General features: G+C 41.3%; 1 protein-coding gene across 2 annotated transcripts; it reads right to left on the bottom strand.

Annotated features, from left to right (window-relative positions):
• Window positions 1-489: 489 nt before the first annotated feature.
• LOC120048707 (tumor necrosis factor receptor superfamily member 1A-like) lies at window positions 490-12,359 on the bottom strand. 2 transcript variants are annotated; one of them, XM_038994871.1, is made up of 10 exons: window positions 12,195-12,359; window positions 11,369-11,482; window positions 10,927-11,050; window positions 9,268-9,354; window positions 8,889-9,038; window positions 8,608-8,692; window positions 4,803-4,882; window positions 4,444-4,625; window positions 4,011-4,134; window positions 490-2,452 (listed from the first exon to the last, which is right to left on the bottom strand). In XM_038994871.1, exons 2-10 carry the CDS (start codon window positions 11,432-11,434, stop codon window positions 2,163-2,165), a joined length of 1,188 nt encoding a protein of 395 aa, XP_038850799.1. In that variant the 5' UTR covers window positions 11,435-11,482; window positions 12,195-12,359; the 3' UTR covers window positions 490-2,162. The 2 variants fall into 2 exon arrangements, with proteins under 2 accessions (XP_038850799.1, XP_038850798.1); XM_038994870.1 differs by having other exon boundaries at window positions 9,226-9,354; window positions 12,195-12,358.
• Between the last annotated feature and the right edge of the window lie 1,450 nt (window positions 12,360-13,809).

The following is a 13,809-nucleotide window of genomic DNA, read 5'->3' as shown; positions in this document are numbered from 1 at the left end:
AAAAGGATAAATGTCAAATGACAGACAGATCAGCAGACATGTAGAGAGGACGTGGGAAGGGAAGTGGAAAAGGTTAGAGGGATGTGGCGACAGGTGAAGAGAGAGGGAGGGAGAGGACAGGGTAATGATAAAAAGAGAGCCAAAGACAGAGAGGGAGCGTGAGGAGTATAATTTAATAAGTTAATGCTACGTCGAGGAATGCAGAGACTACATACCAGAAGTTATACACACCATTACACCGTCATACACACACACAGACCACACAGACAGACATGCAAGTAATGAGCAAGAAAACAAAGCTATACATAATGTATGCTGCAGTCATACACTGAATAGAACAGTAGCTAACACTTACAGTCATACACTGAATAGAACAGTAGCTAACACTTACAGTCATACACTGAATAGAACAGTAGCTAACACTTACAGTCATACACTGAATAGAACAGTAGCTAACACTTACAGTCATAATAACAACTGCATACCAAGTCACTTTTACAAGGGATTTTTTATTTAAAAAATATATACAATTGATCAACTTTGTTGAGCACGTCCCCCACCTTATTCAAAACAAATCAATGTCTGCATATATTGTATGTGATTTGAGAATAAAACTAGTTTGTCTTTAGTAAAATCACCAGTAACAATTCAATGTTAAAAAGTGCTGTAAAATATTATAAAATCCAATACATGGCATTTCACTGTACTTGTGCACCTGACATTAAAAACTAGAAACTTGAGTGCTATCTATCCATCGACCCATCCCTAGTTTCCATGTTAAGTCTCCCAGAGATCAGTCAGCCATGCAGAGTGACAGGTGTGTCCTCTGACTAAGTGATCCTGAATAATGGCAGCATGATGATGGGGCTTTAAGTAATGTCAATAACTCAGGGATAACACCTACAGAAGACCTGTCTGTGCCCTAACAGTACAAACACAACTATTACTGTACAGATATAAGAATCAATCACTTGGCAGAAAAACCATGGCAGAGAGACAACCTAGATGGGTGTGATTTTTAGAGGAGGAATGCACTGCACACTGAATAGTAAAGAAATATGACAGATTGATACATCCCTAACTTATTTTGTAAAACAAGAATGTGCACATCAAGACAGTAGTAAAAGACAGCAAAACTACAGTAGTTTGATCTTCACGCCCAAGCAGCAACTTATCAAAGAACCATTCAAATATACAACATCCTCCTATGCAGCATTAATAACCATATAAAAACCACTTCAAAGACTTCAAATATGACATATAATGCTAATATCTGTTTGATATGTTTGTGGTTGATTAATGCAAGATAGAGACAGGGAAGATAAAAGCTATACAGATTCCTATCTAAATATTAGCTTGAGTACTACTGCAACACTAGTAATTAATACATTTCACATTTACATTTTAGCCATCCTTATCCAGAGCGATTTACAGGAACAAGTATGGTTAAGTGCCTTGCTCAATGGCACAGACCTATTTTTTTCACCTTATCAGCTCAGGGATTCGAACCAGCAACCTTTCAGTTACTGGCTATCTATCGCCACCTAATACTCAGTAATATAGAACTGTAATACTATAGATGGGTGTTAAATCTGTATTACCCTAAACACAGCGTTTAACTCAATTGTTAGTGTGGTTCTCATACCTGTGTGTGGCACATTACAAGTTTGCCTGTTTTACAAACAGCACTGTCTAAAACTGCTTTTTATAAACATACGATTCCTCATTGGTTCGAATGTGCAAAGAATATATATATATATATATATATTTGAAAAACATATAAGAACAGTACGGTCGGTAATCAATAATCAGCCTCATTGCCAAAAGGTTATATAATACATTATGACATATTATGAAAGCATGGCAACACTTCCACCTAGTCTATCAGATCTGGACCAGGTGGAACAACTACCATATTGCTTACACTGTACCAATCCTATTCTCTCAGGACTACACAAGTGAGGTCAGGGACAAGGGGATGTGGCTGATCTTCTCTCTCTCCCGATTAGCACCTCACCCATCTCTCTCTCTCCCTCCCCTAATTATCCTATACATATGATGAATAGTCTTGGTCCCTCTCGGTTTCTCATTTGAGTCGACATAGAGAAGAGAAACCTGTAAGGGTCCCCTACTTGGTCTATACAGTCTGCAGCTCTCTCCCTCTACTGATCTCCATACATGGTCTCCAGCTCCTCTGCAGTCCCTCCCAGGTCCATGTCTCTCAGCTTATCCAGCAGATGGTACAGTAGAGGGCGTGCTAGCACCCCTCCCCCTCCCTGCATACTTCCCTTAGCCCAGACCCTCAGCATCTGGTACTGGGCTTCCTTAGTGTCACGGAGGTGGTCATTCTCAGCCCTCTCTATCACTATGTCACTCACACCCAGCGAACGCACCAGCTCCTTCACATGGCGCGGGGGGACTTGGTCCAACACCGAGTAGATCAACTCAGAGACTGGAGGGAGAGAAGAACAGAGAGAGGTGATAGGAGGGGAGAGAGATTAAAATAGAGTCCAATATACACTACATGGCCACAAATATGTGGACACCCCTTCAAATGAGTGGATTCGGCTATTTCAGCCACACCCGTTGCTGACAGGTGTATAAAATTGTGCACACGGCCATGCAATCTTCATAGACAAACATTGGCAGTAGAATGGCCTTACTGAAGAGCTCAGTGACTTTCACACTGTCATAGGATGCCACCTTTCCAACAAGTCAGGTCGTCAACTTTCTGCCCTGCTAGAGCTGCTCCGGTCAACAGTAAGTGCTGTTATTGTGAAGTGGAAACATCTAGGAGCAACAACGGCTCAGCCGCAAAGTGATAGGCCACACAAGCTCACAACACGGGACCGCTGAGTGCTGAAGTGCGCAAAAATAGTCTGTTCTCGGTTGCAACACTCACTACCCAGTTCCGAACTGCCTCTGGAAGCAACGTCAGCACAAGAACTGTTCGTCGGGAGCTTCATGAAATGGGTTTCCATGGCCGAGCAGCCGCACACAAGCCTAAGATCACAATGCGCAATGCCAACCGTCGGCTGGACTGGTGTAAAGGTTGCCTCCATTGGACTCTGGAAACGCGTTCTCTGGAGAAATGAATCCCGCTTCACTATCTGGCAGTCCGATGGACGAATCTGGTTTTGGTGGATGCCAGGAGAACGCTACCTGACCAAATGCATAGTGCCAACTGTAAAGTTTGGTGGAGGAAGAATAATGGTCTGGGGCTGTTTCATGGTTCGGGCTTGGCCCCTTAGTTTCAGTGAAGGGAAATCTTAACTCGACAGCATATAATTACATTCTAGACGATTCTGTGCTTCCAACTTTGTGGCAATAGTTAGGGGAAGCCCTTTCCTGTTTCATCATGATAAAGCCCCCGTGCACAAAGCGAGGTCCATACAGAAATGGTTTGTCGAGATCGGTGTGGAAGAACTTGACTGGCCTGCACAGAGCCCTGATCTCAACCCCATCAAACACCTTTGGGAGAAATTGGAACGCTGACTGCACGCCAGGCCTAATCGTCCAACATTAGTTCCCACCTCACTAATGCTCGTGGCTGAATGGAAGCAAGTCCCCACAAGCAATGTTCCAACATCTAGTGAAAAGCCTTTCCAGAAGAGTGGAGGCTGTTATAGCAGCAAAGGGGGGGGACCAGCTCCATATTAATGCACATGATTTTGGAATGAGATGTTCGACGGGCAGGTGTCCACATACTTTTGGCCATGTAATGTATATAAAAAAATAAAAATCACATTCCAACACACACACATACAGCTTTGTTTTCATGAATTCTCAGGACTTTTTGGAGAGTAAAAACATATTTCCTTTCAAAATCCTAACCCTTAAACCTAACCAAACTCTAACCTTAAAAAAGGTCCTCACTTTCCAGAATTGTTCTTGTTGTCCTACCTTGTCAGGACATTCTGATGACTCGTCAGGACATTCTAGTCCGGATAAAATAGGTAAACATGTGCACCCACACATGTTCGCATGCACGCACATGCACACACACTTACTCTTGATCTCCTTGGGGACACAGTCCGGTAGCTTGCTGAGGGGCTCCTGTTCACACTCACACACTGGGCTACATGAAGGGATACTCTGGTTGAGAACGTTCTCTGTGTCCTCTTGGATCAGCCTCTACAATCACAGAAAATGGAAAACATCAGAATTCTACTATATAGAACTGCATCCACTACCAGTACATCCTAAACCCGGGGAGTACAGTACAATCAATAAAGGAAATCCTATTGGTTTCCTCCCTGGCACTATGGTGCAAACAGTCTATAAATGGTCTTGGGTATTCAAAACAGTAGATGATTTGGTATCTATTTTTTCTCCATACAAGCCTTTTAGAGGTTTTTTATCAGATTGCGTTTGTCCAGTCAGGTCAGAGGTGAAATGTGAGATGTCAGGGGTCAAAGGTGAGAGGTCAGAGATGTATCTCACCCGAGTAGACGTCTCAGAGACCTGAGAGGTGATCTCAGCAGAGGGAAAGGAGCTAGACCCCTTTGGTTTCCGTCGGACCACAAGTACGCCCATGATCCCCACAATCACCAGTAACAACACACAAACACAGCCGGACACAACCAACAGGTAGGGAGACCAAACACCCCATCCAGTATCTTCGGCTGGAAAGAGGGGAAAACATGCAGAGAATGAATACGTTCTGCAGCCCTTAGGGCAGAAATAGTCTAGTTCCAATATATTTAAGCAAAACAAAAAAAAGTTTCAAAGTATCTTGTGACCCACCAAATAAACAAACTATGTTTCTAGCCAGACCCAGCCACAAAGTATCAGAAACTCACGATGTGCACTGCCATTGAAATTGGGAGTGGGATGTGTGCCTGAAGAACACTCCTGCTGGCAGTCAGCAGTCAGCTCACAACTGGAGAGAAAATGCACACAGGAAATGGTATGTTATTGAAGAGGAAGTGGCCCGTTTGTGAAGAGGAAATGATTAATGTTGAGACATGTGAAGAACAGCTCTACAGAAGAACCATCCAGGCCATCCTGTTGCAGCATACCCCCCTCCGGAAAGTCAGAACACTGAAAGAGACCGTTACCAGCACTTTATCAGTGGCCACCACTGCCTATGGTCTTGATATATGGTTATATCCTGCCTGGTTGGCCCTGTCCGGGGTTATAGACCCCTACTGTCACAGCCTTCAGTAATTATGCTGCAATAGTTTATGTGTCGGGGGGCTAGGGTCAGTCTGTTATATCTGGAGTATTTCTCCTGTCTTATCCGGTGTCCTGTGTGAATTTAAGTCTCCCTCTCTCATATATATATATATATGAAAAGCCAACTGACATTTACTCCTGGAGGTGCTGACCTGTTGCACCCTCTACAACCACTGTATTATTATTTGACCCTGCTGGTCATCTATGAACGTTTGAACATCTTGGCCATGTTCTGTTATAATATCCACCCGGCACAGCCAGAAGAGGACTGGCCACTCCTCAGAGCCTGGTTCCTCTCTAGGTTTCTTCCTAGGTTCCTGCCTTTCTAGGGAGTTTTTCTTAGCCACCGTGCTTCTACATCTGCATTGCTTGCTGTTTGGGGTTTTAGGCTGGGTTTCTGTACAGCACTTTGTGACATCGGCTGATGTAAAAAGGGCTTTATAAATACATTTCATTGATTGATTGATTGATAAGCAGTAGATTAGGGTGAATCAGGTGTGTTAGTGCTGTGCTGGAACTAAAGCCTGGACACACAGACCTTCTCCTGTCAACCTTACATAGCAACAGACTGTATGTCTCTAGGACCAGGGTTGGTGTGACCACAAAACAGCTGACATGTCAAAATACTTCTTCCTTTTTAACTCACCCACGGGAAGAAGTTTGTTGCACAATGTTGCAGACAGATTCTATTAAACTTCCCATTTACAAGCAGAATGTTCATTTTTTGTTACTTTGTTTTTATTGAACAACACAATGATAATACAAATAAAGTAAAAGAACAAAACAGGTCTGGCAGGTACAGCACCCATCATACAATTTTACAGTATGAAACCCATTTTCCCTCTCTCCTCTTTAGTTCTTAAAGCAAAGGTCATATTTCTTTAACAATATATATCCATTGTGTCACGGTGGGAGGGTCTTTTTGTAGCCATTTCCTAGTGACAGCCTTTTTACTGGCTGCCAGTAACACCTTCAACAGGTACTTTTCTCTATTGTGTAAATTATCAAACATTTCACCCAAATACAAAGAAATTAATGTTTGTTCTATGTCAAATCCAATTATTTTTTCAATGTTAGATCTTATTTCTCCCTAGTAAATTTTGATTGCGGGGAAGGACCAAAAGACATGAGAGTGGTCCGCCCTCAATAGACCGCATTCTCTCCAACAAGGGTGTAGGGAGCCAGTCTGTTTGGATTTCAGTTTAGGTGTTATGAAGAAACGTATAACATTCTCTCCAACAAGGGTGTAGGGAGCCAGTCTGTTTGGATTTCAGTTTAGGTGTTATGAAGAAACGTGTAACATTCTCTCCAACAAGGGTGTAGGGAGCCAGTCTGTTATGATTTCAGTTTAGGTGTTATGAAGAAACGTATAACATTCTCTCCAACAAGGGTGTAGGGAGCCAGTCTGTTTGGATTTCAGTTTAGGTGTTATGAAGAAACGTATAACATTCTCTCCAACAAGGGTGTAGGGAGCCAGTCTGTTTGGATTTCAGTTCAGGTGTTATGAAGAAACGTATAACATTCTCTCCAACAAGGGTGTAGGGAGCCAGTCTGTTTTGATTTCAGTTTAGGTGTTGAAACGTGTAACATTCTTCCAACAGAATTCTCTCCATGACCTTGAGTTGGTGGAGCTTTGTTGAGTCTCTAATATGTTCAACCATGTTTCATCAGTTATTTCAATGTCAAGTTCCTCCTCCCATTTCTGTTTAATATAGTTTGTAGAATGTTTCTTTGACGATAGAATACCCAAGTAAAGATTTGAAATTGTTTTTTTGTTACTCCCCAAGTTGTATGGCGGTCCCGTGTAGCTCAGTTGGTAGAGCATGGCGCTTGCAACGCCAGGGTTGTGGGTTCGATTCCCACGGGGGGCCAGTACAAAAAAGTATGAATGTATGTACTTGTAAGTCGCTCTGGATAAGAGCGTCTGCTAAATGACCTAAATGTAAATGTAAATGTATGCGTTAGTGAATACTTGGATACATTTTGAGGATCAATCACTTTTATCTCCATTAAAAAAATAGTGTTGTACTTATATGTATCTGTAAAATAGATTTTGATCAATTTTGTTTATCTAAGCCATGTTTTTTTACTTAGGTCCTGGAAATTCTCCAGGATCTCATTCCTTATAATTGTACAAAATCATGTGATGCCTTTCTGCGTCCATTGTTTAAATCTGCTATCCTGAGTTGCAGGGATGAAGCTGGGGTCGTATGTGGGCCAACTCAGCAGTTTGATCTCTGTCTAAATTGATTTGCTTAACAAACCTAAACCATGTCTTAAGCGAGAAATTAATCCACTGATTTTGTCTATTGTATATTTCTGTTACCATGCCCTTATTAACCCAAACGGACTGTCTGGGTGTCTCTGTATGGGTGTCTCTGTCTGGGTGTCTCTGTCTGGGTGTCTCTGTATGGGTGTCTCTGTCTGGGTGTCTCTGTCTGGGTGTCTCTGTATGGGTGTCTCTGTATGGGTGTCTCTGTATGGGTGTCTCTGTATGGGTGTCTCTGTCTGGGTGTCTCTGTATGGGTGTCTCTGTATGGGTGTCTCTGTATGGGTGTCTCTGTATGGGTGTCTCTGTATGGGTGTCTCTGTATGGGTGTCTCTGTATGGGTGTCTCTGTATGGGTGTCTCTGTATGGGTGTCTCTGTCTGGGTGTCTCTGTCTGGGTGTCTCTGTATGGGTGTCTCTGTCTGGGTGTCTCTGTATGGGTGTCTCTGTATGGGTGTCTCTGTATGGGTGTCTCTGTATGGGTGTCTCTGTCTGGGTGTCTCTGTCTGGGTGTCTCTGTATGGGTGTCTCTGTCTGGGTGTCTCTGTATGGGTGTCTCTGTATGGGTGTCTCTGTATGGGTGTCTCTGTCTGGGTGTCTCTGTATGGGTGTCTCTGTCTGGGTGTCTCTGTCAAAGTAGTCTCAATGTCTTTCCATTTGGATTCGTATTCTGAATTGCACCAACAAACCAGAGGTCTCAATTGGGCTGACACAAAATAATCTTTTAGGTTTGGTAAGGCCATACAATTACCAACAAATAGTGGGGGTAATGTTGTATATCTAATTCTTGGTATCTTACTGTTCCAGATAAACCTTGATATCCGTTTATCCCTAAACCGTTTAGGTAGGATTTCTATGGGCAGTGATTGGAACAAATACAGTAACCTCTGCAGTTTGCTTGTTTCAATTCTACTACTAAGATCCAAGGGAAGTGAATTCCACCTGTCCAGGTCATCATAAATATTTTCTTGTTGATGTGATCGTAATTCATGTCATAAAGTTTGGGTGTATCTTTTGTTTGATTTACTCCAAGATATTTCATGGATGAAGAGGTATACTTACTCTTCAGCTCTTCCTGTGGGGTATAATTATATACTAGGGCTGAACCCAAGAGTTTTAACGGACAAAAGAGTGTCAGCTTGTTCACAAGCCAGTACTCACATTTTGCATGGACGACAGGCCTTGTTGTTCTTGTCTCGGAAGTAGAAGTCCTCACATTCACACACTCTGTCATTCTCTTGAGTACCTGTCAACAACAATATGTACACTCAGTACACACACAAACTTTGTCATACACACACACAAATAATACTACTAGTACTACAAGACAAAGGGTTGTCATTATTATGTAATAACCATTATACTGTGTAATCCATAAGTAAATACCAGGTTGGGTGGAAGAACGTGAAACATTATGAACCACACTAGCAAGACAAACTCACAGGGTTGTGTTTCTCTCTCTCCAGGTCCACATGTCTCGCAAGTGAGGCACTCCCATGTTCCCGAGTTTATTATATTTTTGTAGAAGCCTTTTTTGCAGTGACACATTGTGTTCTTACTCTTCTTGCATGATGACACCTCTTCCTCATTGTCTACAGGTGTATGGAACAACACAGCCAAGGAGAACAGAATAGAGAGAAAGAGAGAGAAGACAAGAGACATTTGCTATCATACCACATTGAGACCATCTATAGTGATGCCATTTTATTCAATGTATTTTGTAAATACTTGCACATTATTGTAAATCATTGAAAATGTTTCTAAATAATTGTACTGTACCAACACAGAGTGTACATCGGAGGCAGGTATTGGCATAGTTACTCTTCTCTCGGTACGTCTGGCCCTCTTCACAGGGGACACATTTGCTATTCCCGCCGTCCTTAGTGCAGTGCTCCTCCAGCTTAAACCCTGGAGAACACAAGGCATACATACTAAGGGGGAGGCAATACAATCCAGCATATTTATTTACTGTAAAACCTGGTAATACGTCAGAGCTAAAACTAGGCTAGAGAGTGACAAATATAGTATACAGTATGTAGGGCCTACCGCGTGACAGACAACTGAACGGCCGTCTTTTATACACAATACGAGTAGAATCTTGAAATAAGATGTTTGTTTAAAGCTGGAATCCTTAAGTGGTGAAACTGCCACATCCATTTGGGATATTACAACAACAAAGAAGTTACTGCAAACATATGTTTTCCCCCTCTGACATCAATGCACAGGCACACACATCTCCCCCGCTGCACCGAGCGAGCCAATTGAAGCACACGTAGCATTCTCTTTTGCCTTGCGCAACATTTGGTGATCCAGAAACAAGAGACCACTTGTGTGGCTGTTTTGTACGGAAATCTGGGAATATTTGGCCAATTAAACATTTGTGGTTCCTCTCAGGGGAAAAGAAAATAGACTTTTAAAACAGGATTGAGTGAAGTAGCATCAAATATGTTGAATGAGCAACTAATGAGCATGGAGAGTTTGACGAAATGACCTTATATCTTTCAGTCTAATACGGATGTTTACTTATTTTTGTAGCTCTTCGTTAGACACACGCTTTTTGTAAACACCGGTAAGTAACTGTCCTCTCCAAGTTTAGCTGGAATTTAGCCCCGAAATTATTTTAAAAATGTGATTGGTTGACGATATAACATTGGCCTACATCTCTTCTTGCGCTGTGCAGAATATCAGATCTCAACAACATTGGAGAAGTGTTAAAAACGTCCATCAGCAGTTGAAACAATAAGAAAGCGTAAAAAAAGTTGAGGGATGGGGCTGGAGAAACGTAACCACTCTCAAATTCATAGACAGAGCTATGCAAGGACTGACCATCCATGATATCAGAATTATAGTTTTAATCATGTTTTGAGACTATACAATATTTGTTAACATTTACTTTGTTTACAAACATTGGAGTAAAACAAGCTTATATTTGGGGTTCTGATGGGGTACGACAGTTGAACTAAGCTCATGGGGCATTTCTAAGTTATATTCTTCAAAAATCAATGGGTACATATCATTAATTAAATCAAAAAATGAATGTAGTTACTGCAGATTTCCCCTTTATTACCCGCACCACATCCTTATGCTATAGTATATTGTCATAAGGGCAACTTCACTGCAAAAGAGACAGATTGGAATGTAAATTCTCATCAAATTAATAGGAAGTCAATAAAATAAAATAAAAATCAACCTTTTTCTAAATTAGTAGTGTTTAATTTGTTGATAAAATGAGGGACATGATTATTTGGTTGCGGGACGTGGGACAAAGGGCAAAAATGAGGGACTGTCCCACACAATCTGGGACATGTAGTTACCCTAGTTCTGGGGCGAACAGTGGCACTGCACTGTTCCCTTTAAAGCGGATTTGATCTTTAACTCAATGCATAGTGTATGGAAAAGTATAAGTTACACCCACATTACACTCTGGAATGGAAAGGCCCAGTTGTATAAGTGCAGTGTAATATAGTACATAAGGCCTACCTTCATGGCACTTTCGACAGCATGTCCCGTTAGCATTGTGGTAATGACTCCCCTCAGGGCATTGAAACTCCTGGGTCCTAGGAGGTGGTGGTGGTGCCGAGAGGGAGGGGTCTACTGACCAGCACTGCAACATTACATTACATTGTTGTTATAGAACAGATACAATCAAATACCAGTCATATGTAATTACTATTATATATTTCATAACTGATTGATAGGCTACTGTATAGGCCTATTCCTGAAATGATTGACTAATTTATTTACTGATTTAATAATGTATTAACACTGAATTGAATGGTGTGAATAATTGACAAATTTGATAGTTGATGGATTGGTGGGGGATAATTGATGTATTGCTGAGAAATAAGTACGACTAGATGGGGCATTATGTTATTGGTAGAGGACTCGGCATTATGCATCTGTTCATGTTAAAGTTTCTTACCAATACGAGCAGAGCGCAAACGTTCAGAATGCATTTTTCCTTCCATTTCCCTCTCAAGACGTCCATTCTTTCACACCACTCTCCTCACTAACACCATCTTTGAAAGAACAACACCTGCAGAAAGGAGAGATGGGGTAAAACGTGTGACAAAACTCTTCATAATGCTTTCACACATTAGGCCTACTTGACTTACCTTTTTTCTAGTGCAAAGAAAATGTTGTCAATATGAATCAGTATTTCACTGTGTAAAAATAACTTTTTTCTACCATGTCAAGGCTATATAGATATGAACTTTGTTTGATTTAAAACACATAGCCTAGCTAGCGTTATAACGTAAGTCTCGGAAAATAATTGACATAGCCTATCGGGCCTAGGCTATGAATTAATTTATTTTAGAATGTAACCTTTGTTTATCTAGGCAAGTCAGTTAAGAACACATTCTTATTTACGACGGCCAAACACGGCCGCTCTATGGGACTCCCAATCACGGCCAGTTGTGATACAGCCTGGATTCGAACCAGAGTTTCGGTAGTGACGCCTCTAGCGCTGAGATGCAGTGCCTCAGACCGCTGCGCCACTCGGGAACCCATTTATGGCGAGGTAAATTATTTTCCGGGACTTACGCGATAGCTGGGCTATGCATTTGAATTAATACAAAGTTAATATCTAGTTCAAGAATAAACTCCACTTAAACCACAATAAAAACCGAGAAAACGTATTTAGTTTCGATTTCACTGTAGCGTACACCCACTGCTTTTAGCCGCAGAAGTCCGATATTATCAATCTCTTTTCCCAAAACTATAGGCGGAGAGTTACCGTCACTTACCTTTATCAAAACCGCTCCTACATGACAAATGGCGATACAGTCGAGTCTCCAAAATTAAAATGTAATTTGTAGTAAGACTTTAAGAAATGCATTCAAATCTCAAAAGATACGCCAGGGTATTAAATCGCGAGTTCTAGTGAGGGGGCGGACTCAAACGGGAAAATGGAAACGTCATTGTTTCAAGGAAGTCTGAATTGCAGGGCGTAATACAGGTTACGCCATAGGTAGTATGATAAAGGCTTATAATACTCGATTGAGCAATAGCAGGCTGTGCGCCTATGGGTCACAAGAGACATTTCCCAAGTGTATAAAAACAACAATTGAAACACCTGCAGGGTGCTAGGGGGATTGTTTATTTTATCGGGATGTAGCATAATGCTAAATACGCATTCCCCCTCTGCCTATCAGAGCAACAGGTGAGAGGGGTATGTTGAGCGATTTGTTACATTCATTATCACTACGTCAAGGAAATATAGTATCTAACAAAGATATCTACGTACATTTTAGGGAGTTGTGTGTCCCTGGAAATAATCAGAATTCATGTAAACAACCCTTTTGAAAACATAGCTTGTCTCTTGGCACAATTTACCCCGGGTATGGAGTAAATTGAGTACGGGAACAAGGTAGCCAAAGCATAGCGAAACAAGGCATTTTTCATCTTTTAAACTTGACTAATCACTCAAATGCGAGGTGTCTTCAAAATACTATTCATATTATGCATAAAACAGACTAAATGTAATCATCATTTGTATGGGATGTGTTGATTAGACATTGGCTCAACTTGCCCCTCGCCCAATCAGAATCACCGTTATTCGCCAAGTACATTTACTCATACTCAGAATTTAACTTGGTGAGATGGTGCTTCTAGTGATAGACAACATTTAGAGACAGACAGCAGAGTTTAAACAAAGTTTACATACATTATATATACACAATAATAATGGTACAATTTACACCAAAGAAACCATTTTGACTATTTGCCCACACACCTACAAGGGTGCACTTTCATGCTAGGTTTAGGACCTCCTATTGTAGCGTATAGAGATCCCAACTGATGTATAAAACCAGTGGAGGCTGCTGAGGGGAGGACGGCTCATAATAATGGCTGGAACGAATGGAATAAAAAATGGAAACCATGCGTTTGATGTACTTGATACCATTCCACTCATTCCAGTCCAGCTGTTACCACGAGCCCGTCCTCCCCAAATAAGATGCCACCAACCTCCTTTGTATAAAAGTTTTAAAACTATCTACTTTAAAACTAACCTATAACTAGCATCATGAAACCTATATCACAATAAATGTATTTGACTTTGTGAAAATCCGTTTTTTGGACCTAACTTGCTTGCTGCTTTTTCCATGTGGTTTCTTCCTTCACAGACTCTATGAAATGATGACCTCTTCCTAAATATTTGGTCGCATAATTCATTTTGTGTATGGTTTCCTAGAAACAACTAACCCTTTGGCTCAACTTACCCCACTCTCCCATATATATATAGAGAGAGAGATTTTAAATATGCCTTATCTTTCTGTTACCTGTGTTTATCTGATTGCTCAGCAGTGCAGTGAGAAGTACTTCCTTTCTTCAGAACCCACTTCCTTCTCAAAGCGCTCC

Source organism: Salvelinus namaycush, chromosome 5, assembly GCF_016432855.1.
Source record: "Salvelinus namaycush isolate Seneca chromosome 5, SaNama_1.0, whole genome shotgun sequence".
In the NCBI taxonomy this organism is placed as follows: Eukaryota; Metazoa; Chordata; class Actinopteri; order Salmoniformes; family Salmonidae; genus Salvelinus; species Salvelinus namaycush.
Note: the sequence above shows the minus strand (reverse complement) of the source record. Positions and strands in the feature narration are given on the sequence as shown.

Bases quoted from the DNA above. Each gene is read 5' to 3' on its own strand.
- LOC120048707 (XM_038994870.1), bottom strand. From the start codon at position 11,434: ATGGACGTCTTGAGAGGGAAATGGAAGGAAAAATGCATTCTGAACGTT. The intron at 11,051-11,368 runs GTAAGAAACTTT...GTAATGTTGCAG, and splicing joins TTTGCGCTCTGCTCGTATTG to TGCTGGTCAGTAGACCCCTC. The intron at 4,626-4,802 runs GTGAGTTTCTGA...CCCTCTTTCCAG, and splicing joins TTTCAATGGCAGTGCACATC to CCGAAGATACTGGATGGGGT.